This window comes from Rattus norvegicus, chromosome 3 (genome assembly GCF_036323735.1).
Source record: "Rattus norvegicus strain BN/NHsdMcwi chromosome 3, GRCr8, whole genome shotgun sequence".
Classification (NCBI taxonomy): Eukaryota; Metazoa; Chordata; class Mammalia; order Rodentia; family Muridae; genus Rattus; species Rattus norvegicus.
The window spans coordinates 165,233,375-165,260,710 of record NC_086021.1 but is presented as its reverse complement, the minus strand read 5'-3'; the positions used below and the strand labels follow the sequence as shown (position 1 = coordinate 165,260,710).

At 44.4% G+C, this 27,336-nt stretch overlaps 1 protein-coding gene across 10 annotated transcripts in view; it reads right to left on the bottom strand.

Moving 5' to 3' along the window:
- Window positions 1-27,336, bottom strand: part of Phf20 (PHD finger protein 20) — a 108,940-nt gene that overhangs the window by 18,566 nt on the left and 63,038 nt on the right. For 5 of the 10 annotated variants that reach the window (NM_001107795.1, XM_006235404.5, XM_008762342.4 and 2 more), the window contains 7 exons: window positions 24,633-25,020; window positions 19,767-19,880; window positions 18,774-18,962; window positions 16,954-17,133; window positions 6,943-7,221; window positions 1,462-1,560; window positions 304-468 (listed from right to left, as the gene is read on the bottom strand). In NM_001107795.1, coding sequence (NP_001101265.1) covers window positions 304-468; window positions 1,462-1,560; window positions 6,943-7,221; window positions 16,954-17,133; window positions 18,774-18,962; window positions 19,767-19,880; window positions 24,633-25,020 — 1,414 coding nt within the window. The remainder of the gene's footprint in view (window positions 1-303; window positions 469-1,461; window positions 1,561-6,942; window positions 7,222-16,953; window positions 17,134-18,773; window positions 18,963-19,766; window positions 19,881-24,632; window positions 25,021-27,336) is intronic. The other 5 variants (XM_017591785.3, XM_063283850.1, XM_039105086.2 and 2 more) reach the window with 2 other exon arrangements.

Below are 27,336 nucleotides of genomic sequence, written 5' to 3'. Positions count from 1 at the left end.
TCACTGAGCTCATTGTCAGAAAAGTGACTTCTTATGACCCACATATATCATCACCCCAAGGACTCTAAAATGCTTCCTAGCTTTATCCCCAGCCAACCAGGACCTACCTGCCTTATAGGCATTTCTGTCCACAGCCACCTTTAGATTTCTGCACACGGTAGGGAGAGAGGTAGAGGCAACTGCAGGGGATAAGGCTAGACCTTCTCACTGACTACTTCCAATCACTGAGTACTACTCTACAACACACCCATGCTCACATAGCACACACGTTCTAATAGTCCACGAGTGAGAGTGAACTCTTACCACATGCTTTCAATTTCCCTTTGTGGTTTCCAGTATCTGAACCATGGAGCTGCGGGCTCATATGGACCGCAGGCTTGTGTGAGGACCCGCACCTGGTGACAGCAAACGTTTTGGGTGGAGAAGGTTCCTGGGAGGTATCACTGATGTCCTCACTGCAGGGACATTCTACAAGAACAGCATCAGGCACAAATGAGCAACCCAGGTACCATCAGACATCCCAGAAGCAACCCCATCCAATCACAGCCTTTGAGTTCAAAGAGTTGAAAGGTCTAGGTACATCACACCACAGAGGGGGTGAAGGGCAGTCACCTCTGAGAACATGTCCTCCCCAATCCCACCCCTTTCCTTTTCTGGTAAATAGATTTCATAAGCCGGAAGGGACACAGAGAATGAAACATGGCATCTCTTTAGCTCCCATGGTTACAGCAGAGATTTTTCGCAGCCTAGAATTCCCAGAAATCTAAACCCAAAAGCGAGCTGCACACACTGGCTGATCACATGACTCATTCGCTGCCCACCTCACAGTTTTCAACAACTGAAGGTTTTCTTGAGAGTTGGGTATTTAACAGTTAGACAAGTACACCTCGAGAATCACACATGCATGTAACCTCAGTGCTCAGGATGCTCAAGGACTGAGAGCTTGAGAACAATCTGAGACAGGAAGAAAGACCATGTCTCAGAAACATCAGAGGGGGAGAAGTTACGTAAGCAAAACACTATTCCTGTGCATATCCATATACTTCCCTGTGACAGGACATACTGGTGGCCAATGCCACAAGCGGGGAGGCATTGATAAAGGCCAGTCAAACTTTCTGACACCTGGTTGAGGGGGCCAGCAAGATGGCTCAATGGGAAAATATTCTTGCCATACAAGTCTGGTGACCTGAGTTAAATCTCTGGAACCCACAGTGGGAAGAGAATTAGTTCCTGAAAGCTGTCCTCGCACCTCCACACATGCACTGTACATGTGGACACCTTCACTTACACACATCAGAAAGTGCATGTGATAACAGTAAATAAACTAAGTCTCTGTAAGAGTTGGTGGCATGGTCAGCCTCAACCCATATCCTCTTCCAGGACCCATGCTACGCTGAGCCCACAAGCCCTAAGAAAGGCCTCATGGTCTTCCTGAGTGGGGAAGCCCTCCATGAAAAATACCAGGCTTGGTTTTCTTTTTCTTTTTCTTTTTCTTCTTTGGCTTCACTCTCACAAGTTCTTTGAATTTCTTCTCTTTATTCTTTTCCTTCTCTTTGGCAGCTAGAATTAAACACATGTTCAAGAGTTGTGATTTAATATTTTGTTTTCAGTTCTAGGATCTTATTCTTTTCTTAGTTTTATCTTAGCATGCCTAGGCAAAAAACCAACACAGAATCCTGGACCTAGTCCTGCCCAGGAGAGCCCCTTCCTGCCCCTGGGACATACAGAGTGGATTGCCAGAAGACCACACCACCACCCCAGCTTTCTAGGGCCTGGGCTGCTGCCTGGGAGTGTGACTGAGTGTGGGTGAATTGTGCAGCGCTCATGTCCACAGCTGCCTTCCTGCTTTGGCTGCCAAGCTGAGTACTGACTTAGGGTCCTCAAACCTGATATTACCATCTGGTCCTTTATAGGAAAGTTTGTTGACACTCAGGAAGCAGAGGCAGGCAGGTCTCTCTAAGAGTTCAAAGCCAGCCTGGTCAACAGCAAGTTCCAGGCCAGACAGAGTTATAAAGTGAGACTTACTCTCTCAAATACATAAAACAGATAAAATTAAAAAGTTCAAGGCCTAGCTGCATTGTGAAATTTTGTCAGGAAAAAGGTGTGTATACATATACACACATATCCATACATACACATATACTGTTGGGGTGACCTATTGTGTCAAATATAGGGCTCCGTAGGTGTCTCAAGTGTGAACTGCTGGGTGGGCAGCACCTAGAGTACAGTTGGTATTGTCCTTTCTATGGCCCATTCACCTGCTTTCTATATATAAATGTTTGCCACTTCCTCACCTGCTTAAACTATGATTCTAAGATTACTGTGTTAAGAAGCAAGCTGCTGCTGGGGATTTAGCTCAGTGGTAGAGCGCTTACCTAGGAAGCTCAAGGCCCTGGGTTCGGTCCCCAGCTCCGGAAAAAAAAAAAAAAAAAAAAAAGCAAGCTGCTGGGCTGGAGTGATGGCTCAGTGGTTAAGAGCACTGACTGCTCTTCCAGAGGTCCTGAGTTCAAATCCCAGCAACCACATGGTGGCTCACAACCATCTGTAATGGGATCTGATGCCCTCTTCTGGTGTGTCTGAAGACAGCGACAGTGTACTCATAATAAATATATCTTTAAAAAAAAAAAAAAGCAAGCTGCTTTCGGGGAGGTCACTCAGGGGAGGTCACATGGCCCTCAATCTGGCCAAAAGGCAGCACTATCACATGGACTGGGCCTAGTCCTGCTGCTGACCACTCAGCACCTCTCCCACTATGCTAACAGCTTCTTTGTATGAGATAGGAATGTGGCCTTTGGTAGAATAAAGAGCTGGGAGCCAAGTCTGGGGCAGAACTACAGATCAGGCAGACAGGAGGCACCGAACCATGGATGAAGGGAATAGGGAGGGGATAGAGCAGTGAGATCCAGGTCCCGGGAAGCAATGGTAGGCAGGCTGGGTTAAGTTAGAAGCTAGCTGAGAAACTGCCTCAGCAAAAAGGCCAACAGTCTTAAACTACATAGACGTCTCTGAGTCTTCACTGCTAAACCACAAGTAGAAGCTCAACTGCAATCCATCCTCTAGAAGTCTTGGGACATGAGCTCTGTAACACTGTAACACATGGGAAGTATAATGTGACCCCATCTTCTCCCCAGTAGCGCAGCACAGACTTCTCCCTTCAGTTTATCCTTGCTGCATAAACAGACATGTGCTGGGGTTGGGGATTTAGCTCAGCGGTAGAGCACTTGCCTAGCAAGCGCAAGGCCCTGGGATCGGTCCCCAGCTCCGAAAAAAGAAAAGGAAAAGGAAAAAAAAAAAAAAAAAAAGACACGTGCCACCAGAGTCTCTCTACTCTTCCACTATGGCAGTGCATTATCTACCAGGTGGTCCAACCTGTGGCCCTTAGCCAAGGGCATTACAGGACAGTTATGAATGTAGCCCAACAGATTTATAAACAGCAGAGATATGTTATAGTGACACAGAATTGGACACCCTTGAATTCAGAGGTGTTTGCCATGCTCTTTCCACTGGAATAAAAAGTGACACCTGGGTTACACTGACACACCTGAACTACATGCCACCTCTCGGTCCCTCATCCCTGAAATTGGCATTTTTTTCTGGCCGTGCTGAGGACTGGACACAGGGCTTTGTGCATGTTCTGCATGTAGTCTGCCACTGACTTTTATATCCACAACCCTTAATTTTTTTCCCCTTCAAGACAGGGTTTGTGTTGACCTGGCTGCCCTGGAACTCATCCTATAAACCAGGGTGGTCTTGAACTCACAGATCCACCTGTCCTCTGCCTCCTGAGAGCTGGAATTAAAAGTGTGTGCCACTACGCCTGGCTGAAATGCTTACTTTCATATTCACGCCTATGGTGTGATATATCTGGACAAGGAACTTTTGAGAAGTATCTGAACTCATGAGGGTGACAACTTCTCGATGGGATTAGCGTTCTTCTAAGAAGGAACCAGAGACACATGTGAGAATGTAGGGGAGGACATCCTTCACTAGAACCACACTAGTGACACCTTAACCTAAGAATTCCCAGCATCTAGAATTGTGGGGGAGAAATGCTGGCTTTGAAGAGAGTGCCTTACACACGGCCATCTGACCAGCCTCCCATGCCCCCATGCAGAGGTTAAGAGTTTCATGAAAGGGAAGAGAAGGCTTACTACCTATTGCCAGTCTCGACCAGCCGATGTTCTTACTCTGGGAAAACCATGGCTTTAGACTAAAGTAAACCTTTGGGCACCATGGTGTTATTTTCTGCAGTCAACAAATTTGTTTACTATGGTACTAGACGGTGCTGGCAGAGACCCAGTCTTTTTTTTAAGATAATGTTTCTCTATGTAGCCCTGGCTGTCCTAAACTAACTCTGCAGACCAGGCTGACTTCAAACTCAGAGATTTGCCAGCCTCTGCCTCCTGAATGCGGGCATTAAAGTTATGTGCCACCATTACCTAGGTATCCTCTCTTCCTCTAAAGAGCATTAGTATCAGTGTTTGGCCAGAGACAATGATACAAACCTTGGATCCCAGGAGAGACAGGCAGATCTCTGTAAATTCAAAATCAACAGAGTCTGTAGAGAAAGGTCCAGGCTGGTCGGCAATGCATAGTGAGACTTTGTCTCCAAAAAAGGCCAGTGTTTGACAGTGCATGTACCAAGTACCTCCCAACAGAGAAATGAAGCAGCCTTTGATTCTTTGATCCAGAGAACCCACAACCATAAGCACTTCCCAGAAGAGGACTTTGACCTTGGTCTCCTTTGCAGAGCATGGCAATAAATCCCTGCAGAGTGAACAGGGTGATCTAGATCGGCCTGGAGCAAGTCTGACTCCGGCATTCTGATCCCCTGCTTAATAAGCAACCTTCCCTGTGGTGATCTCTGTTTTATATGAGCAGGCATGGGCTCTGGTCCTCAATCTACAATCTGACTTATACAGGCCCTCTCTGAAAACTAGCCATTCCCTGCTGAGGCTTAAGCAAGCCTGAGGATGGTGAGGATTGTCCTGCACTGTTGCTCACACCGCTCCTTTCTTCCTCGTGGTCCCATACCTGGTCTTCCTTGAGCCGCTCATTCTAGTTAGCTGGTAGTCTCACAAAATACAAAACCATCTGAAGGGAAACAAATCCACACAGGCCAATCAACTGAATACCTACCATTAGCCACTCACTCACAGCTACTGTGCCCCTAAAATGCAAGGCTAATTTATATTGACTTGTGTTTATTAAAAAGGAAATGCATCATGGTTTTTAATGATTGACTTCTAGGAAAAGTTTATAAAATAGAGAAGTCATGATCTTTATGTTGATGACACACTAAAATGGTTAAGTTATATGTCAACTACACAGGGTATGTGCTGAGAAATTCATGCTGAGGTGACTTTACTGTCTAGAAATCACAGATTGTCCTTGCACAAACTACGATGGCTTCAATGTCATGAGACAACACTATGGTTTTTATACATCGTTTGTCATTGACCAAATTGCCACAAGGTGCTCCGAGACTATTTTGGATACACTAAATATAAATATACTATCAAAAGCATTACTTATTTCCTTATTTTTAAAAACGTGGCTACATGAAAATAGTGCACTGCACACGTTTCACCCCAGCCCTGGTACACTCACTATGTCTTTCTACAGCGACTTCTCACTGCAGCAGACACCTTAAGTCCCATGGCCCTGCCCCACTGTCCCATGAATTGTCATCTTACACTCCCCTGGAGACACTAGTGGGTGCCCTAGGCATTCCATGCTGCATTTAATACAAGGAATGTGTGTGACATACGGTGTATGTACATAACTGTGCAGATGTCCTCTCACTCGCATGTGTGTAAGGAAACCAGACACTGATGGCGAGTGCCCTCATTCAGTCTCCTCCTTATTTTTTAAGACAAGGCCTCTCACTGACTATGAAACTCACTCACCATTTTGGCTATGCTAGCTGGCCCCACTGAGCAAGCTTCTGAGAGCCATGTCTCCTCCTCCCCACATCTGGGATTACAGTCCCACCACCATGGGTGCTGGGGATCCAAACACTAGATCTCATGTGCACACTAAGTGTTTTTTACCCACTAAGTCATCCTCCTAGCTCCACACTTTATTACAAAATATCTAAACAAACAAACAAAACCTATGTAGCAATACTATAATTTCAGGTGCAAACAGCCTTAGAAGACTGTAGAGTTTACGGAAATGCGCCAGCTACAGCAGGATGCTCCTGCAGTCCCAGCGCTCTGGAAGCAGAGATGGAAGATTTGGAATTCAAGATCACTCTCAGTACTTAAGCCAGCCTGGAATAAATGAGACTATCTCAAAAGTAAAGTAAGCTATTGCAAAATACTTAATCAAGAAATACCAGGTGTTGGGGATTTGGCTCAGTGGTAGAGCGCTTGCCTAGCAAGCACAAGGCCCTGGGTTCAGTCCCCAGCTCCGGAAAAAAAAAAATAAAAAAAAAAAATAAAAAAGAAATACCCTTGAAAATCTAATTTTCAACTTCTTTAGGTTTTAGAAACAAGCTCAAAAAAAGGGGAGGGTGTTTCTCTGCTAAGACTGACAGGGAGACTTTGTGGTGGCTGGGCGGGTGCACTGTGGTTTCTGTACAAAGCATCTTGAGGTACAGTGAAGGTTAGAGGGTTCACCCCTGCACCCAGGAACCGACAGAATTAAGCCGGCTTTTCAATGAGCTTTCGTCCTGCTGCCAGGAAAAGAACATGGATCTCAGAGGTGTCCATCTGTTTTGGGCCAACTTCTGTTGATCCCAGGAACCCCACAGCCATGAGCAGTAACCCCTCAATGTCACATGAACTGAGAGAGGCAGAGCTTCTTGCTTCCTCCAGGAGGGCTTCAGTTCCACAACTACCAAACCACTTCCTTAACCAGACCAATCCACCTACTGCAGCTTTCCATCTAAGCAATGTCAGGCCCTCCCAGGACACTCCACAGAACCAAGAGACTCACTTGGGGAGCTGGCCGAGATCCGCTTCCGGGGCAGGCTCTCCTGGCTGGCCTTATCAGGCACTGTAGAGCCCCGAGTCTGTACATGCGTCCTCCCTGACCCGTCCTCTGGCTCTGGTGACTTCTCCATTCCATGGAAGTACTTCATGTGATAGTGCAGCAGTTTAGCCTTGCGGAAGAACTTCAAACAGTCCACAACCTTGCATCGAAACTTGTGGTCCAGGTCCACAGCTGGCGCATGCAACTTCACAAAGTCACCCGCTTTCTTCAAAGTGTTTGGAACTGTGAACACAAACACACACACACACAAACAAACGTGAGGAGCGCTGGGTTCGAAATGGCTCTTATGGACTGTGTGTCAGCACACAGCCAGGGAGAGAGAGCGGCAGAATGGCAGGCACATGCTGCCCAAGACATCAAGACCGGATGCTATCTTCCAAAGCACCCAACTTCTAGGACACAATCTTGATTCCATGTTAGAAAGAAGAGAGTGACAAACTGATCTGCGATAGCCTAATATCCTCAGGGTTTCATGGACCTCGGGGCAGAAATCAAGATGGCAAGCTGGCACTTCTGGCTAGTGAGCTGGGCCAGATTCAGATTCACCACCATTCTTTACCACTTGGTGAGGACAAAGCCAGAGAAGCCTCATGAACCCTACAGGGCTTTAATAGTATTTATACAGAGCTTGAGTTTTCTAAACTCTGAAATGTCACATGTACTGATTTAAAAAAAAGTTACAGACTGCAAACAGACAAGAGAGCATGAGAAGCCAGAGGACTCAATGAGCAAAGGCAAGGTTGAGCCTCGCTTATCAAACAAGCAGAGGGCAAAGGACTGTACTGCTACATGATGGAGTAAAGCTGCCACAGGGTCTTCATGTAGAAACTCAGCTCAGTAGCTAAGTGTTAAGAGCAGACACCTGTTATTCGAGAACTCAGGAAGCAGAACCAAGCAGCTCTCAAGTTCAAGGCCAGGCTGAGCTACATACTTCTAAAAACATGAAATCCAAAATAAACCACAAAATTCCTAGTATGTTGAAAGCAGCAGAATCAATTTTAGGAGCATTTTTTATTGGGACGGTAAAAGGTTTTTGGGAGGAGTCCAGGAATCACACTATGTAGCCCAAGCTGTCCTGGAACTTTCTATGCAGACCAGACTGACCTCAAACACACCAGCTTCTGCATTCTGAGTACAGAGATCAAAGGCATGTACCACCATGTCTGGCTTGAAAATGTGTGAGTGCTGACTCCATGATTCATGTGTACCATGTTCATGCCCCAGAGGCCAGAAAAAGGGGTTGGAGCCTCTGTAAGTGGAGTTACAGTTACAAATGGTTGTGAACCACCATGTCAATGCCCGGAATAGAATCCAGCATCTCTGCAAGAACAGTGACTCCTCTTAACTGTTGAGCCATCTCTCCAGCCCCATTTTATCTTTTTAATATGACGAAGATGGGGACGTGCCTCCGTAGTAGAATGGTTACCTGGCATGTACGAATCCCTGAATTTGACTCAGGGAACCCTGCAAGTACCCATGCAGGTAGTGACCAGAGAAGAGATGAGAATGAAAACTCCGTTCAGACTGACTTAGTCAACCTGGATCAGACTTTGGGAATCTAATACTAGGCGGTATGGTCCGTTAAAACATAGCACAATTTGGGGAAAAGTTTCCAGGCAACAATCATTCCAATTCCAGGTACACAATAAAGCTTAAAGTGTGACTACTTAGAAACTCCTTTACAAATACATGTGACCATGAAGGTGGGGTCTATAGCTAAAAGACCTAGACTCTAGTGTAGTCTCTAATGGATAGCAAAGAGGTCAGCAGACTGTAAAATACATGTGACACCTCCCCTAAGGATAGGCTCTATTAAAAATAAAGGTCTAAGGAGGGAGAGTCTGGAATAAACATTCTGGGAGATTTAGGTGATGTCTGCCTCCACAGATAACAAAAAGGTCACCAAATGTATCTCAACTTTCCCCAGAGAGTTTTCTGAAACTTGTCTTAGTTAGGGTTACTATTGCTGTTGTGAAACGCCATGACCAAAAAGCAACATGGGGTAAAGGGTTTATTCACCTTATGCTTCCGTATTACTTTCATCATCAAAGGAAGTCAGGACAGGAGCTCACACAGGTAGGAACCAGGAGGCAGAGCTGATGCTGCTTACTGACTTGCTCTCCATGGCCTGCCCAGCCTGCTTTCTTATAGAACCCAGGAACCACCAACCTAGGTATGGCACCACCCACGATAGGCTGACCTGTCAATCACTAATCACTGTTGGGGCAGTAGTGATGCACACCTTTAATCTCAGCACTGGGAAGGCAGAGTCAGGTCCATCTGAGTTTGAGGTCAGCCTGGTCTACAGAACTAGTTCCAGAACAGCCAGAGCTACACAGAGAAAAACTCTGTCTTGGGAAAAGAGAGAGGGGGGTTAGGGATGGTGGGGGGGGGAGGGAGGGAGGGAGAGAGAGATATGCCCTACAGGCTTTGTGTACAGCCCAATATTATGAAGTTTTTCTCAATTGAGGTTCCCTCTCCCTTCACATAACTCTAGCTTGTGTCAGTTGATATAAAAGTGGCCAGCAAAAAACTATATGGTAAATTGCAATGGTCTCTAATAAACCCTATCTGGTTATTTTAGCCTAAGAACTAAGTAACATTTTTCACGAATTTTATTTTAGTTTATTGAGATAAGTTCTTGATATGTAGGCTAGGCTACTTAAAAATTTCATGGGGCTGGGGATTTAGCTCAGTGGTAGAGCGCTTACCTAGGAAGCGCAAGGCCCTGGGTTCGGTCCCCAGCTCCGAAAAATAGGAGCCTCCACCTTGCAAATGCTGGGATCACAGCCTGCACCAGTATGCTCAGCAAGGACTCGGTAATTCTTACTGCACAAACCTATACATTTTTAAGACTTTGGTGGGGGCTGGAGAGATGGCTCAGTGGTTAAGAGCACTGGCTGCTCTTCCAGAGGTCCTGAGTTCAATTCCCAGCAACCACATGGTGGCTCATAACCAGCTATAATGGGATCCGATGCCCTTTTCTGGTGTGTCTGAAGATAGCAACAGTGTACTCACATACATTTAAAAAAAAAAAAAAAAAAGACTTTGGTGGTAGTGGTTTTAGACATGGTTTCTCTATATAGCTCTGGCTATCCCAAAGCCCGATCTGTAGTCCAAGCCAGCCTCAATCTCAGGGCTCTGCCCAGAGAATTAAAGGTGTGTGTGCCAACACCACCTGGCTAGATAGTCTTAGGTCTTTACCCAAGTCAGTGAAAGTCCAGTAGCTAAGGGAGGCTTCAGGCCAAGTTTAACTAAGCATTCTACACTTGATGGTTTCCTGAGTCAACTCAATGTCAGCTTTATAGACTGCCTACCAAAGGCCTAATCATTTATCTCCTTATTTATAAGCAGATTATAAGAGAAGTATGACCTGACACTCTGCTAAATCAGGACACATAGGACTCAACAGTCTACTACTCCAGCAAACTTCCAAAAATACAACGAACTAAGGAATAAAGAAAAAAGGAAAAACAACAACAAAAAGCAAACAAACAAAAGCAAAAAAACGAAAGAAAACAACAACAACAAAACTGCCCCAAGTCAAAATCGCTGATTCATTTTTGTATCTGAGCAGAAGGTGGGGTAGCTTATTGCCAAGACAAGCAAGCCTGGCACCTGCCTCTGAGGGATGTTAGCGCCAGGATCACAGAGGCTCAGGTGGACAAGAAAACTCCCTAGGGAAAAGAAACTGCCAGATGTCATTAGGACAAAGCCCCTAGTCAGACAAACTGAAAGCTCTTTTCTTTCTTTCTTTCTTTCTTTCTTTCTTTCTTTCTTTCTTTCTTTCTTTCTTTCTTTCCTTCCTTCCTTCCTTCCTTCCTTCCTTCCTTCCTTCCTTCTTTCTTTAAAGATTTATTCATTTATTATATATAAGTACACTGTAGCTGTCTTCAGACACACCAGAAGAGGGCGTCAGGTCTCTTTACAGATGGTTGTGAGCCACCATGTGGTTGCTGGGAATTGAACTCAGGACCTCTGGAAGAGTAGTCGGGTGCTCTTAACCACTGAGCCATCTCTCCAGCCCTGAAAGCTCTTTTCAATCGAGGATGGTGGCACTAAAAAGGCAGAGCACATGCAGGTATAAACTTAAATGATCCAAGCATTACAAATCTTCAACTCCTGGTGTCTTTAAGAGCTGGGGTTCCCAGGTAGTTGGGCTTCCACTAAAACTAATGGTGTTCACCCCTTGTGTAATCCCTCGACCGAGCAGCATCCGTGAGTTATCTCTAACACAATATGGCAAAGGTGGCAGCACCTCCTGTTTGTGAGGCTTTAAGTCCTAGCAGACAGTCTCTCTGTTGGTTTAACATCACAGGCAAGGTTCTGAGTGACTTCCCAGAGACCAATGCACAGATGACCTGGAAGTGCAAACGAAACACTGAGGCTTTCAGTCATCATCACCTTCAAGCAGCTGAAGACTGAGGTCTTCTTCAGAAAGTTTTCAGATGGAAACCCAGCCTGGACAATCCCTGGCTAAGCCATGGACTATGAGAAAATAAGAATGTTCAGAGCCTTTGTGTTCAGATTAATACTATTTATTACACTGTAACAGAGTGCAAAGTGGATCTGCAGCCTTCTTATTTTGGAGACACAAAATAGAAAAATTAGGCATAAGTATAGGCACACTCATCAAGAACCAGGGCCTTCTGAACTCCTTCCTGCAGGCAGAGCACGCAAGAGTTTGGCTAGGTCTGTGCTTTTATCTGTGTCCTCTGGGGAGAGAGCCAGGGCTTCCTGACTATTGGCAGCATTCAGCTCCTGAGAGGCTAGTACTGCTATAAATCATACATACATGGGCAATGTTTTATTCTTTTCTTTTATAATAAATAAATACTATCTCATACTTTAAAAAAGCTTTTAAACAAATGTTAGCATATTTATTGTTTCACTTTGCTGCTAGGGGGTTGAACCCCAAGTTTCATGCATGATTGAACAGCACCCCATTCCCAGCCCTTCAACTCTGTTTACTGTAAAAGTCTATTTTGGGGACCAGAGCAATGTCTCACCAGTTAAAGAGTACTGGCTGCTTTCTTCCAGAGTCCTGGGTTCAATTCTCAGCACCCGGGTGGTCACTCACAACAGTATGTAACTCCTATATTCCGGGAGTTCTGAAGCTCTCTTCTGGCCTCTAAGGATCCCAGGCATGAACTTGGTACATACACAGACAGACACAATACTCACACACATAATAACAAATAATAAAAATTCTAGACCTACTTTAATCTCTTTTTGTACGCCCACTGCCAATATCTCAAAACCTCAGGTAGACAACACTCATGATACTCAAGACTCGCCTCACTCTGGCCCTCAGCCCCTTGTTTCCAAAACCCTTACTGCACAGCAAAGCCTCAGTTCTGGCCTCCAATGCCACCTGGCCCTAGTGACTAATTCATGTGCTCACAGCTCACACCTCTGCCCATCCTGTGCCTCTGCCTGCCATCCTTCCCCGGCTCAGCCCAGCCTTCACTTCCACCCAGATCCAGCTCACACAGCATGTGGGAAGGATACAGATGGCCCCTTCTGGCAGGGATCACATGCCATCTACCGCTGGCACGATGACTTCATGCTATACCACACTGCTGGCGCTTAGCATCTGTTGCTGGATCCTGTTACCTACTACTTCTCCAGCCAAGTGAAAGGAGACACTCCTCACTGTCTGGTGTTGCCTCAGAAAGCATGTGGCCCTATGCATTCATACCTTTTGACATGTTCTGTGCAACAGATAATACAATAATAATAATAATAATAATAATAATAATAATAATAATAATAATACCATAACTAAGTATTTTACAGGTTTGTGAAAGAGTAACTTTCTCCACTCTGAAGCAATGAAAAACAACCCAAGAATAACCAAACAGATTCCAATTTAAAATACCAGCCAAATGTTAAAATGGAAATGCCATATAGTTTTTTTTTTTAATTTAATCTATTTATTTATTTATTTTGGGTTCTTCAAGACAAGAGTTCCTCTGGGTAGCCCTGATTATCCTTGTCCTAGAACTCACTCTATACATCTGGCAGATTTCAAACTCAGATCTATCTGTCTGGCTCTGCCTGTCAAGTGCTGAGGTGTCAAGTGCCACCACCGTCATGAGAGATGTACCTTTTTCTTTATGAAATATAGTCTGGCTGTAAACTTGTGGTCCTCCTGAGCGCTGGATGACAGCTGTGTACTGCCATATCTGGTTTATGTGCTGAGGTTTAAAACCAGGATTCCTCCAAGCTAAGCAAACACTTTACGAAGTAAGCTATATCCCGGGCCTGTGCTATGTAAATTTAGGGAACCATGAAATAGAATATGTAGGGTAGGTAGAGCATTTCCAGCACATGTGAGGCTGCAGTTCCACCCCCAGAGGAGAATACAGCAAAAGAGCAAGGTGTAACGGCTCAAGTCTGTAACCCCAGACGGAGGCAGGAGGTTTGCCTTGAGGTTAACGGCAATCTGGGACTGTAGATTGAGACCCCGTCTAACAGAAATCAACTGTTAAGGGTGCCAGGGGGTCCAGCTCAGTTGACAGCTGGCTGGCTGCTGTGCCCAAAGCCTTCAGTACTGAATACACGAAGCTTAGGTGGCTGACAATGGCAGCACACTGGAAGGAGACGGGAGATCAGGAGTTGAAGATATCTTCACTTACACCAGCTCCAGGCCAATGCAGGATACAAGACACCCGGTCTCAAAATTAATTAAAAATTATAAAGGGGCACTGTGCTTTTTTCCTGTCAACTTTAGAACCATGTATACTAGGAAAAGAGATACAATAGTGAGTTGGGTGTGGTGGCACCTACTTGCAATCCCCAGTACCTGGGGACGGAAGAGCGATGGTGAATTTGTGGCTAGTTAAGGGCTAGAAAATATAAAAGGAGGCTTAAACAGGCATGTGCGCTCTCGAGTGTGCTCTCGCTCGCTCGCTCTCCCCCCCCACACATATACATATATACATATATGTATATGTGATATATATATATCTCCATCCAAAAAGCACAAGGGCAGGCGGAGGAGAAGGGCCCACTTGAGAAACTCTAAGCGGCTTCTTCGATGTCTGCACCACTTCTGTAATGTCAGCTGTCACTCCGCCACACTCCCTTCCACAGATAGAAGCTACAGAAATCCTACCTACTAACTGATGTTGATGCTCAGGCAGGACTTCATTCTGTGCCCCATACAGGCCTTGAATACACGTGTAGCCTAGGCTGACCTTGAACTCATGGGGCGGCCCAGTATAGCCTCGAATTTACTGTGACCTTGCAGCCTTGGCCTCCCAAGTGTTGACATTGTGCATGTGAAGTCACCATGTCCCTCTTCTTTGCGCTCTATTTAACATTTTCATGGGCGTGAGATAACTTGAAATGAGACTTACTTAAAAATGTACACAGGGCTGAGGGTGCTAATTCAGTGGTTCACCCTTCCTTGGCTTGTACAAAGGCCTGGGTTTAATCTAGCACTATCCAGGGAAGAGGGATAGCTGGGTGTATAGCTCAGTAGCAGAGTATGCACTCAGTAGGAGTGATCTGTGGTTCAGTCCTCAGCATTAAAAAAAAAATATTACACACATATGTACTTACACATGCATATACATGTATGTCTATGCTCAGGAAAAATACCTTGTGGTCCAACAAGATGGTTTGGTGGGTAAAGGTACTTGCTGTGTACACCTGGCAATATGCTTTTGATTCCCAAAACACAGATAAAAGGTAGAAGGAGAGAAGTGACTCACAAGGTTGTCCCCTGACCTTTATGCATCTGGTCCCAGTGAACATTTCCTGGCTCTCACCCAGAAGATAAATTTCTGCATACACACAGACCAAGAGAGAGCACTGAACATCTACTCCACAAGATGGCAGTGCTGCCCCTGCTGCCTGGGCTGGGCTTTAGGAGGCCCTGCTGCCAGCCGTGTATAAACTTGATGTGTTGTTCCCAACAGCTGCAGAGGAGTCTCTCATAGACCTCTCCGGCCATGACTCCATCTAGGGTTAGAAACCCTAACGAAGGCTGTGGCTGTGCTGGAGAGCAGTCACTACCCAGTGACTGAGCAGCCCCTGCCCCCTGCGGCTGTTTTGCTGACAACCCAGCCCATTTCCTACTCACTTACGTAAGGGTTTCTGGCTCACGTGTCTTTAGCAGCCTTCTTCCCAGCAAGCTTTCCCTATCAACTGTATTCCCACAAAGCCCTTGTTTCGAAACAAATTCCAGAAATACTATTTTGCTTGAAGGACAACATATCTCTCCCTTTTACCTACAGAATTCCAAAGGCGACCTCCTTCCATACATTCTGATTACCTACTGCATGTTGCCCCTTGTTGGAGTGACACACTACTGTGACAAGTGCCTGGGAAGAGGTGGGCCTGCTCCTTGCTGTACCAAATCCCTCAAGGCAGCACTCTGCCCTCTTGTCATTGTGTCCTTAGCAGTCAGCAGTTAGTTCATCAGCAGCTAGGAGGGCACAGTTGGGGGAGGGGAGGCAGGATTTGGGAGCAAACTAACAATCCATAATTTTGACTAGGTTGCTTCTTTGTCTACTGTGAAGTTAGATTAACTTGAAAAGTCAAGAACTCCACAGATTCCTTAAAGCAAATGTCTCGGACTAAGAAGAACTTCCCTGCTCAGCCTTAACCTACTTTAGGAAGCCTGCAACTAAGTCAGAAACCACATATCTGATCGTCCCATGGACCACACAGTGCTCTGCCCCCACCTTCCAAGGCCCTTCTTCCAACCTCCACTAAACACTAGGACCATGACTCTCTGTAAACTGAACAGCTAGAGCTCTTTTGGCACACAGGAAGGGCTCAGAGTGAGTCCTGAGTTCAGTTCCTCCACAGTAGGTACACATGGCTTAACCAATAAGGGTTTCTGGACTCCACATTTTGATTTATCCAATCTGTTGGACAGTAAAATGATTATACATCTGTGGCTCTGGTCAAGAAAACATAACAAGGAATGAAAGATTATGCCTACAATGCCAGTACATACAGACTGAGATAGAAAATTTATTAAACAAACAAAACAACAAAACTGTCTGAAACAAAAACATTAAAACAAAACAAAACAAAAGCTAAGTTTGAAGAATAGGACTTTTCTAGGCATTACGCTAAACAGACCTAGTTAACTTACAGTGCAACACTTATTAGATTCTAAAACTCCAGTGACAAGGACCTTTCTGTTCACTTTATAACAGATAACCAGCCACCAAGACTGTAGGTTACAGCTACCAGGCAAGGCTCCAGTATGTTCTTTGTTCCATGTTCCAAGCAGAATACTCACAAATAAGATGGTTAAAATAGAGCCTAGAGCTTGCATATACTATCTCCTGATTCAATGAACAGATAGATGGGCGACTGTTAGAACAACTATAAAATTCTACAAAGTCAGGAGAAATCTTTTAGAAACAAGAGAAACAAAACAGGTTATTTCTTTGAAGTGATCAATAAAATTGGTAGCTCCCTAGCCAAAATAGCAAAAGGGATTATAAAACAAAATCAGAAATGAATGGAGTATAGCACTAATCTTAGCACTGCGAAAGCAGAGGCAGGCAGTGCTCTGTGAGTTCAGAGCTATTCTGATCTACAGTGAGTTCCAAGACATCCAGAGCAACCATCATATTTAGAGTCTGTCTCTGTCATTCTCTTACACAGACACACACAGACACAGACACAGACACACACACACAGACACAGACACAGACACACACACACACACACACACACACACACGTACACACAGAAAACTGAATCAAGGATTCTGTTTTCTTTTGCTTGACAGAGCCTCACTGTGATACCCTTGAAATGAGGCTGGCCTCAAACTTATTGTGATGTTTCTACTTCTGCCTCTCTAATTTGGAGAGTACAGTTGTGGAACCCTTTAAATATTAAGGCAGAAAAAAATTATTGAAAAAGTACTTAAAAATGTTCAAAGTAAAGCATAAAGCATGACTAAGGCAACTCTGCACACACCTTCAGCAGCGGAATCTTCCTGCACCTCGGCAGGCGGAGACACCGGTTCTGTTTTCATCGTGTTCTCTCCCATTGACTTGCAGTTCAACTCCAAGTCTGCAGCCCCCAGGCCATCCCCGATGGGGTGGCAAGTTAATGCAGAAGACACCTGGCCAGCTTCCAATGGAGACTCCAACTGACCTAGAGGAAGGAAGAAATAAAGAATGTTTGGGAAACAAGTATGTACACAATCAGGAAGTCAAGAGTTCCAAAATAGACTAGAAAGCCAGAGACACCTTAGAGGATAACATGTAAGAACACATTTCAGTGGGCTGGGAGGAAGGATGGCTCAGATGTCAACTGTGTGCCACCCTTGCAGAAGACTCAAATGCACGTCCCAGGTTCAAAAACTACCAGTAACTGCAAATCCAGGGCACCTGACTCCCTCTGCAGACATTGGAACAGACACATACAGACACATTAAAAAGGCTGAATGAACAAAAGAAAGAGTCACAGAGAAGGCAGGCAGGCAGGCAGGCAAAAGAAAAAAGAACCAAGATTGGTTCTTTAATCCCAGCACTTGAAAGGCAGAGGTGGGCGGATCCCCGTGGATCACCTGATCTATACATAGTGAGTCCCAGGTGAACTGGAGTTACAAAGTGAAACCTTGCCTCAAAACAAACAAATTTACTAACAAACAAACCACCAAAAACCAAACATTTTTTAAAAGACAGACAGCAATATGCTTTTAAGCAAGAGAACCTGAAGTTAAACCTCAGTGCCCTCGCAGCAGAGAAGAGAGTCCCACAAGTTATCTTCTGGTCATACATACCATGGCACATGTGCATGCACATACATGCATACATGCATACATACATACATACATACATACATACATGCACAAAAATAAAGATAAATAAAATGGTACTTTTTTAAAGAAAGAAAAGGCCTTCCACCTATACAGCCAGGGCTATAAGCTCCTCAAAGAACTGGATTAAAGTGAAAGGTCAGCAAATGTGCAGATGGAGGGAGGCAGCATCAAGAAGGCAGAGAGTGAATCGGGGCTCCCCACACCGTGTGCCTCCTGCCTAGCATGCAGCACAGAATAGTAAGCAAAAACAACCACGAAGGCATCCGCAGCATCGGGAAGAACAGGAATGCGTCAGGCACTGCAGCAGCACCTTCAGCAGTTGGATGTCAAGACACTCTAAGGTGGGGCTGGAGAAATGGTTCTGTAGTTACGAGCTCATCCATGCTGCCGCTATAGAGGACCTGAGTTCAGCTCCCAGCACTCACACTGGACAGCTCACAGCCACCTATTAACGTCTACTCCAGGTGATCTGAAAACCTCTTCTGGACTGCAAGTACCAGCATGCACACATGCATACACGTATATTTTTACAAGTTATTGTTGGATTCAGCTTTAGTTAGTGTGGATGGGTTGGTGGTTTGCAGCCTTGGCTGGACTGGAAACCATAAGATATGCCTGCATCTCTGGTACTGAGATTAAAGGTGTGTGCAATGATGCCCAGCTGTGTACTAAATGCATGCAGGGTCTGAAGAGACCATGACCGATCTTAGAACAGGAGTTACAGGTGCTTGTGAGTCACCTAATTTGGGTACTAGGAACAGAAACCGGTTCTTCTGAAAGAGCAGCAAGTGCCACTAAGCTACCTCTTCAGCCCTATACATAAAGTATGTGAAATATATATAACAGCACACCTAACACACACTCGCCTTCAATCCAATCTAACACAGAAGCCAATGCAGAAGAATCTAGATTGGCTCATAGTAGACTGTCAGTAGGCTGGCCAAGAATCCCAAAACAAACACTGACTTACCTTCAGCAGATTCCTTGGCACTGGGTGACTTGTCCTGTAGAGGGTTCGTATCAACCGTATGAACCAGATCAGGTACAATCAGGTCGGGATCTAGGGTCTCACGGGTCCCATTAGTGGACAGCCTGGAGGACCGTCTTCTGGATAAGTCTTTGTCACTGTTTTCAGAGCGTTTTTTTGACTGTTCCTGGGCTGTAAACCATTAACAGAGTTAATGAGATCAACAGGAAGAAGGATTTCTGCTACAATGGCCTTGAGCTGGTCACTTCTAAAGGGATTTCCTATAGAGACTTGTGGGATTTCTGACTCCTCTCCTTTCCTAGCTTACAGTAAAAGCGAAGCCTCTGCTAGGAAGGAATTTTACATTAAAAATTCGTAGTCTGGGCTAGGAGAGCTTACAGTCAAATGTCAAGAGTTCACAGACTGAGAAGACATGCTGAGGCATGTGGCAATCTTGACCATAGCTCTATTTTGGAGTTTCCAACATGAAAGACTGTGTGCTGACTTCCAAAGTCAACCATCACTTGTGAGAACCTTATTTAAAAGCCATCACAAATCCTTTTTGAGGTCAACATGCTTGTTTTCTACTCAAAAACTACTATTTCTAATGTTCCCTCTGCTTTTTCAGAAAGGGTCTCTATGTAGACCTGGCTGTCCTTAAACTCAGAGAGGTCAGCCTCCTTCTTCCTCCCTAGTGCTAGGGTTTGAAGGTGTGTGCCACCATGCCTGGCTTAAGTTTTTCTCACCACATAAAATCCACCCTTAGTACAGTAGGCCATACATTTCTGAAGGAATCCAAATCTAATATACTTTAATGAAGTAGATACGCTATCACTGAACCCACCACAAATACTGTCCCGTTGCTTCCAGCAAAAACTGCTGACTCACACACATTCCACTCACATTAGCTCACATATTCAAAGACAGTCATTAGTGCTCTTAAGAAAAAGGGACAGACAGACACAAAAGCCACATATACATAAACTGGGGACTCACATGAATTTTTGTCAAGTCGGGGGCGCTTTAATGGGGTATCACTTCGTTTTGATATTTTCCGTCTTCTCAATTCCAATGTTATTGGTTGCAAAGTTTGAGAATTTGAATCCACAGCTGTAATATATACAAAGCACAAAAAAATATATATAATGTCTTTGTGCCTAATTGTGCATCTTTCTACAAATAAAAATGCATGTGTACATGTACTTTGTATACAAAGAGAAAGAGAGGACATCCTCATAGAGATCAGATACATCACTAAACCCTGAACAGCAACAGTCATCCTTAAAGTAAAAGACAAGACAATGGAATGAGTGAGAAACTGCTTCCTTGGGAAGGTGGGGGCACTCTGTAGACTGACTTCCTGGATCTTTCTGTGGCCTTGCCTAGGACCCACAGCCTCTAAACCTTCTCTTTAAAATACCACACTTCCAACACAACCTCTTAAAAACATGTGTGGGCAATATAAAAGTCTCTTGACAGGGGACAGGAGAAGGACAGTGTCTTCTTGTTAAGTTGCCCAGAGTAGCCTGGGATTTGTAATCCTCCTGCTTCAGTTTCTGGAGTAGATAAGATTGCAGACATGCACTGCTGAACATGCTCTTGTAGTCTTGCTTTATTTGGAGAAGAAAAAAAATGAAGTGTAGTAAAAAGCCCAAACTGGTCTCAAAATATATATATATATATAAATTTACTTATTTATTTATTGAGGGATGATTTTAAACTCCTGGTCCTTCTGCGTATAGTTCCTGAGTGCTGGGGTTACAGACAGTTATTACCAAGTAAGATTCCTGAAGTCTTGGGGAGGGGAACTAGAAAGGAACAGGATCTCACATATAGTCTAGGTGGCCTGTAACTCTCTAACTATGTAGCCAAAAATGACCCCCGACCTCTCAAGTGCTGGTATTACAGGCTTGTACCACCATACCTGACTCCTTCAGGCATTTTGAGCACCAAATCTTTTTAAAACCTGCTGACCAGCCCAGAAAAAGAATTAAAATTGAACAACCCTGACCTAATCAGTACTTAGAAAATTCACCACGCAGGCTCATTCTTAAAATGTATCATGCATTAGGGCTTGGTTCCTGTTTTCAGTGTCTATGTGCTAAGTCAGCTGTCACTGGTTCTAGGTGGTTTGTTTTGTTTTGTTTTGTTTAGAAGATCTAAATGAAAGGCATCGCAAGTCTCAGGTACTGCTGTGGACCACCCACTCAGCAGGTGCTACGACCCTGCACAGTGCTTCACTCTCGACTTTTAGCCTAAAGTTTCAGACGCTCTCCTCAAATCTGAAAGATGGAAATCCAAAGAGACAGAAGAAAGGTTAAGGAGCCCAGTAGAAAGACAGGACTCAGGGATGTGAGAAGGGCAAAAGAAGAGAGAAGAGGGCTGGAACGGGAAACAGAGGACAGGAAATAAACCAAAGGAAAGAGAAGAGGTCCACCGTGTCAGGCGGAAGGAGAGACAGAGCGGAGCTCTGAAGAGACTTGCTGCATTCAACCTTCCCGACACGTCAACATTATTCTGTTCCGAGGGGCAGGAACTTGGGTCACACATATTCTAAATTAAACATAAACAAACAATCTGCTCAGATTCTGTACATAGCTCAGATTCTGATCCCAATCAGATCTGTGCAATTTAGGAGCTAGCTCAGGGCTCCCCGGGGTCAATGACCCATCCTTCTTGGTTTCCTAAGGGCGCCTGAACTCTGTATGCAGCATCATACAAGCCTTCTTTTCCTTGTACTATATATAGAGAACCTGTGTAGTTCCCTAACTCTCCCCAGATCCCCACACGGTGCTGACAGGAGGCAGGAAAGCACAGCTCAGCCTGGCCTTGATGCCCAAGACCAGTTAACAGGAAACTTCCCTCTCTATTGAATGCATCTATCTGGTACGAAATCACATCCTTACAAAAGCAATAAATGAACGCAGGAAGGTGTGAAGCTGCGGGTGGATGGCTCCATGGAAGAGTCTGTCACCTGGAAAACAGATACCTCAGTCCACACTCCGAAGGCTCCAGGCTACAGCAGGAAAAGCTAAATTGAGCTGCAGACAAGTCTGACTTCTACCAGTTCACGTTTTCCATCTTTTTTCTTCCTGCACAACTGCCTTTTTCCAACTTTCAAAAGAATGCCTGCTCTAGATATAGAGTGGTCATAATGCATTAGTCTGGTGCAAACAAACTCTGGGTTCAATTACAGCAGGAGAACCTGCCTCACACTCACTCCCGACTGAACATGGTACACTACCGGGATGTTTAAAGCCTCAGACTGGCCCAATTCTTTCTCCATTTTTTTTTTTGTCTGGAAGACACAGGGTATTTTCTCATTTCCCCTCAGCATACTGTACAGCTAGTACCACTCTCAATGCAGAGCAGTTCATCAGGGGTCATGCAGGCCTTGGGTATTAATGTTTAATTCTTTCTCACAAACCAATCAAGACAGCAACGATGACCTCCCGACCTCCTTCCCTTCCTACTGCCCTTCCTTTCTTTTTTTTAGACAGCAACTAAATTGAAGGATAACACTGCCCGACAGAAATGCAATGAAAGCATCGATGTAAGCCACATGTAACTAAATTTTTAAGCAATCATATTAAGAAATTTTAAAAAATAAAGTTTAAGAATATATTTTATTTAAACCAATCCATTTAAAAATATTTCAACATGTAGTCAATTTAAAGAATATAGGCTAGGAGAGAGCTGTGGGTGGCTCAGCGGCAGGCACAGACAGCACTTGCTTATCATACAGAAGGACCTGGGTTTGACTAGCACTGCCAATTAACAAAAGAAAAACAAAAGAGGAGAGACGGGTATGGTGGTACAGACCTTTAATTCTAAATTCTAACACTTGAGGTAAAAGTAGGAGGATCCTTAAGTTCGAGGCCAGATTGGTCTACAGAGTGACAGAGTGAGTTCTAGGACAGCAAGAACTACACAGAGAAACCCTGTATTAAAAAACCAAGGGGGGTTTGAGGGTCTTTTACTTTATTTGTGTATGTGTGTGCCTGTGAAATACATGTTTTCTTGTGCGTGTGCATTGTGTATGTGTGTGTGTGTGTGTGTGTGTGTGAGAGAGAGAGAGAGAGAGAGAGAGAGAGAGAGAGAGAGAGATGTTTTCCTGTGCATGAGTGTATGTGGATGATTGAATGCAAATGCCTACATATCACAGACCAGCTGTCACAGTCAAATGACAATTCAGGCTGCAGTTCCTTGCCTTATACCTTAAGGCAGAGTATCTTGTCATCCATGTTGTATATGGCAAGATGGCTGGCCCACAAGCTTCCGGAAGAATCTTCCAGAATGGGTAATCTAGGATTGCAGACAGGTACTATATTATCTGGCCCTTATGTGGGTTCTGGATAGCCAAAAATCAGGTTATAAGGAATGTACAAAAAGCTCTTTACCTGGTCTTTTCTGTTGTTTTGTTTGTTTATTTGTTTAGCGGGGAAGCACATATCTCATCTGAAGACAAAGCAGACTATTATCTGGTTTCCTATAAAATTAGAGCTCAGCTTTAAGATACTCATGAGGACTACTACATTCACTTGTCTGAATAATGTAACAACACAAACTTTCCCACTAGGGATCAATGAATTAGATCTTATTCTAGTTTTCACAAAATATATTCTATATATCAAATTCTACATTTAAAATTATCTACTGAAACTGTTTAAACTTGCATAAAAAAAAAAAAAGATTGTGAGCTAGAGAAGTGCTAACTGGTAAAGTGTTTGCTTACCCTGTGCAAGGTTATGAGCTCAGCTCCCAATTAACAACAACAACAAACAAATTACAGCCGCTGCTTGAAACTGGAAGAGGCTCATAGTTTAGAATGTCCATGCAGGGACACCACAGTGCTCTCAGCTATAGGTAGCTCCGTCTGCTGGGGCATGGGTGCTCCTCAAGCTACCCAATCATCTCAAGTGCACGCTCAGCTTACCAAGAAACCAAACATGCTTTACTCTTGGTTATTCTAGAGGAACTGCAAACTTACACTTTCTTTTTGGCTTTTGAGGCAATGTTTCATTCTAGTACTGGCTGACCTGGCATTCACTCTGTAGCCCAGGCTAGCCTTGAATTCATTGTGATCTCCTACCTCAGAGTTTTAGACTTCCCTGAAATAATTGGATATTATCTCCTACAGCTACACTGTACCCTTAACTCTTACCAGTTTAATTAACCAAATTATCTTTTTTATTTAGACTGAAATTTCAGTTTCAATAAACACCTTTTAAAAGCTCAATGCCTTTTTGAGACGGCATTATGAAGGCCGGGCTAGTCTTGAACTAATGTTCCTCCTGGTTCTGCTTCCCAAGCGTTAGTGTCACAGGTGTGAGCTGCAATACCCACTAAAGCTCATAATTTGCCTTTGCCTCCCTAGCTCTAAGCTTTGTTTTGTTTTACTCTGCCTCCCTCAAAGGCTTAATGTTTACATGTGTGTGTTTCGGTGCTAAGGCCTGAACCCAGGGCCTTACACAGGATCAGCGTGTGCCCTACCATGCTGTACCTGTCGTACCTGTGCCCTCAGCTTCCTGTCTTCTCCTCTCCTGTTTCATGTCTGCCCATTAGCATGTTATCTCCTCAGACTGAGGGCCTGTGAGCAGGCTCCAGAAGGCCTTAGCTCCCTCAGCTCTTCCACGGAGGCTTCATGTTTCCACCCCAGCTCAGTTCAGTCATGGCCACACTCCCCAACACATCGACCTGGACACACACCTCACTGAAATTCAGCTCCACAGGCACGGCTTGTTTTCAGGTCACAAACCAGTCACAAACACGAAGGACTCAAGTACAGAAGGAGTAAAGAACCACAGAGGCCACAGAAGAACACGGCCATCACGCACTGCAGAGCCCGCTTGGGAGACTCACCAGTAGGAGTTATGGAAGGGGGTCTGCCTCGTTTTCTTTTTGGCTCCTTCAGGGTCTCTTGTGGACTCTTCACAAGGTCTTTCTCGGGCTTCTTGTCCACCTGGGCATCCCCAGAATACTCCCGCTCGTTCTCAGAAATGTTTTCCTTATCTTCCTTCTCGTTCTTGGGAAGGCTTTTCTCTGACACTCTGCCCTTTTCTGGGCAGGTCAGCTTTCCCTCTTTGTCGGGCGGTTTGGGCCGCTTTTCTGTCTTTAAGGCTTTTTCCACTTGGTTTTTCTTCACATTGACCGTGGCTTTTCTCTGTTCTTTAAACTTCTCTCGTTTCTCAGGAGACGATGAAAGACTTTTGTGATCTGTTTCTTTAGGCCTAGCATTACCCACAATATTCTAAAATGAGCAAAATAGCGATGAAACACTTTGTGATTACTTGCAAATACACAATCAGGAGGTTGCTTGCACACTTACGGAGACAACGAAGACACTAAGAGGACATAGGCCAGGTCACATGATGCACAGTACCAGGAGAGTACCTGAGCTCTGAGAACCAACTCTGCATTTAAATACAACCGCCACTCTCAATCCCTGTGCAACTCTGCAGTCTCCCTTACTAGGATGAGCCACATGAGACTAGTTAGGGATGCCAACTAGAAGGACCTGTGACTGGAAGCAGCATCTCTAACAACTATTTTAACCTTATCCAGGGATTTGCAGAGATACAGTGTACACTGATGCCCAGTTTTATACAGAAGAAAACCAAACTAGTAACCGGAAGCTTAACAGAAACACTGTTCAGAATGCCCAAGCCAGACCAACAGTCTCAGCTTCCTCCCCTAGCAACAGCTGTGGTACTCACTCCAGTCAGCCACCTATTGGGTTCCTGAGCTGTGGGTGTTTTCTCCATTGAAAAGCAGTATGGCTTCTAATCTGTTACTAAATTGACTTTAAAATTCATCCTGAAATCTTGTGTCCTAGTGTAACTGTCTCCTAATAAAGCCAATTTTGAAAGTTAGAATTTCTAAGACTACAATTAAGTTTATTTATAAATGACTTCTCCAAAATTCCCAGAGAACAGGGCTCTACCCACAGTATGCTCCTGTGAGATCCTGCACATACACCTAAGCCCACTGATTTTCCTGGAAGCAGGAAAGGAAGGTTTAACTGTTCAGCAGTCAAAGCAAAATTTGTCCCACAGGGAAAACAGTGAGTTTTTTTTAAACTCCCAATATTATTCTAAAAAGGTCAAGACAAATGGGCAGTTGCATTCCCTTCTGGATGGGGGTGATGTCAGTTCAGATCAAAAGACTTGAAAGTTTCTACTTCTGACCTAAAATCGACTCCCAGAAATGGAGTTTGCTTATAGAATAATCAGACGTCACAGCCTGGTTTGCACTTGGAAGCCAGCCCCATGAAGTACAGGCGAACTACAGAACAGTGCTGAGCTACGGAAAGCTGTAACCTCAGGAGAGAGGTTACATTGTTAAGACAAAAGAACATGCTATACACAGTAGCATGCACTTGACTCCAATTTTGGGAATAACACACACACAAGTTTAACAAACAACAAAAAAACAGTAAGACAGACACAAAGTGGCAAACACAAACAAGCAGGAACCCTTTGTCTGAAGGGGGCTGTTTTGCTTTCTTTCTGCTTATTTTCCAAATCTTCTAAAAGAAGCAATCATTCTTTTTATAAGCTCAGAAAATTAAATGTAACTCAAGTGTAGATCACCAAACCTTTAGAGTAACATGGTTCTAGGGTCAAAGTTGGCCTGTTCCAATACGGTATGAAAAACTCTTAGACAGTCATCTCGAGTCAAAAGACTATGCCCTCCTGGCAGGTCAAGATGTGTGTGCATGTGTATGCTTATGCGCATGTGCATCTGAGTACTGTCATTCTGTCTTGGTGGTCTTCTGGGAATGAGGTAAGATGGGACACTCAGAGGCAGCTGGGAACCGGGAAGGGAATTAATTGCCCATAAATCTTCCTTTGGTAAGCTCCCAACCCCAGGCCCATATTCAATTTACTGAGTAAACAGTTAAACTTGATGGGGTTCATGGCTCACACCTATAGTCCCAGCACTTGAGAGGTGAAGCAGGAGATCACTATGAGTTAGAGACTAGCCTAAACCAGAGTGAGACTCTGTCTAAAAATATACTTTATTTTAAAAGTTGGAGTTTTGCTATCTGAGGAGTCTTGGGACCTGCCAGATTTACCAATTTCATCTACTTCATATTTCAGTTCTTTCATGGGTATCAACTCATTTCACAAAAGTTAACAAAAACTTCACTTTTGAAAACAGCTCACAGAGGGGTTGGGGATTTAGCTCAGTGGTAGAGCGCTTGCCTAGCAAGCACAAGGCCCTGGTTTCGGTCCCCAGCTCCGAAAAAAAGAAAAAAGAAAAGAAAAGAAACAGCTCACAGGTGAAGTTTCTCAGGTGCGCAGGACACAGGTAAAGAGAAAAGAAAGCATCAGTCATCTTGGCAAAGTTTTACTGTTTTCTCAATGTTTTCTAGAGAAAAGCCAGTAAAAGCAAAAACATTCCTGAGGCTCCTGGAAAGTTCTCCTGCCCTGATGTTTCTACAGAACCTGGTATAATCTGCACCAAGTAAAGCACTTGAAAAGACCCAACAGTCAGAGTACCCCAATCTGGTCAACTTCCTCCCTAAGGGGGGACCACTAAGGGAAGATGTCTCAGAACTAAA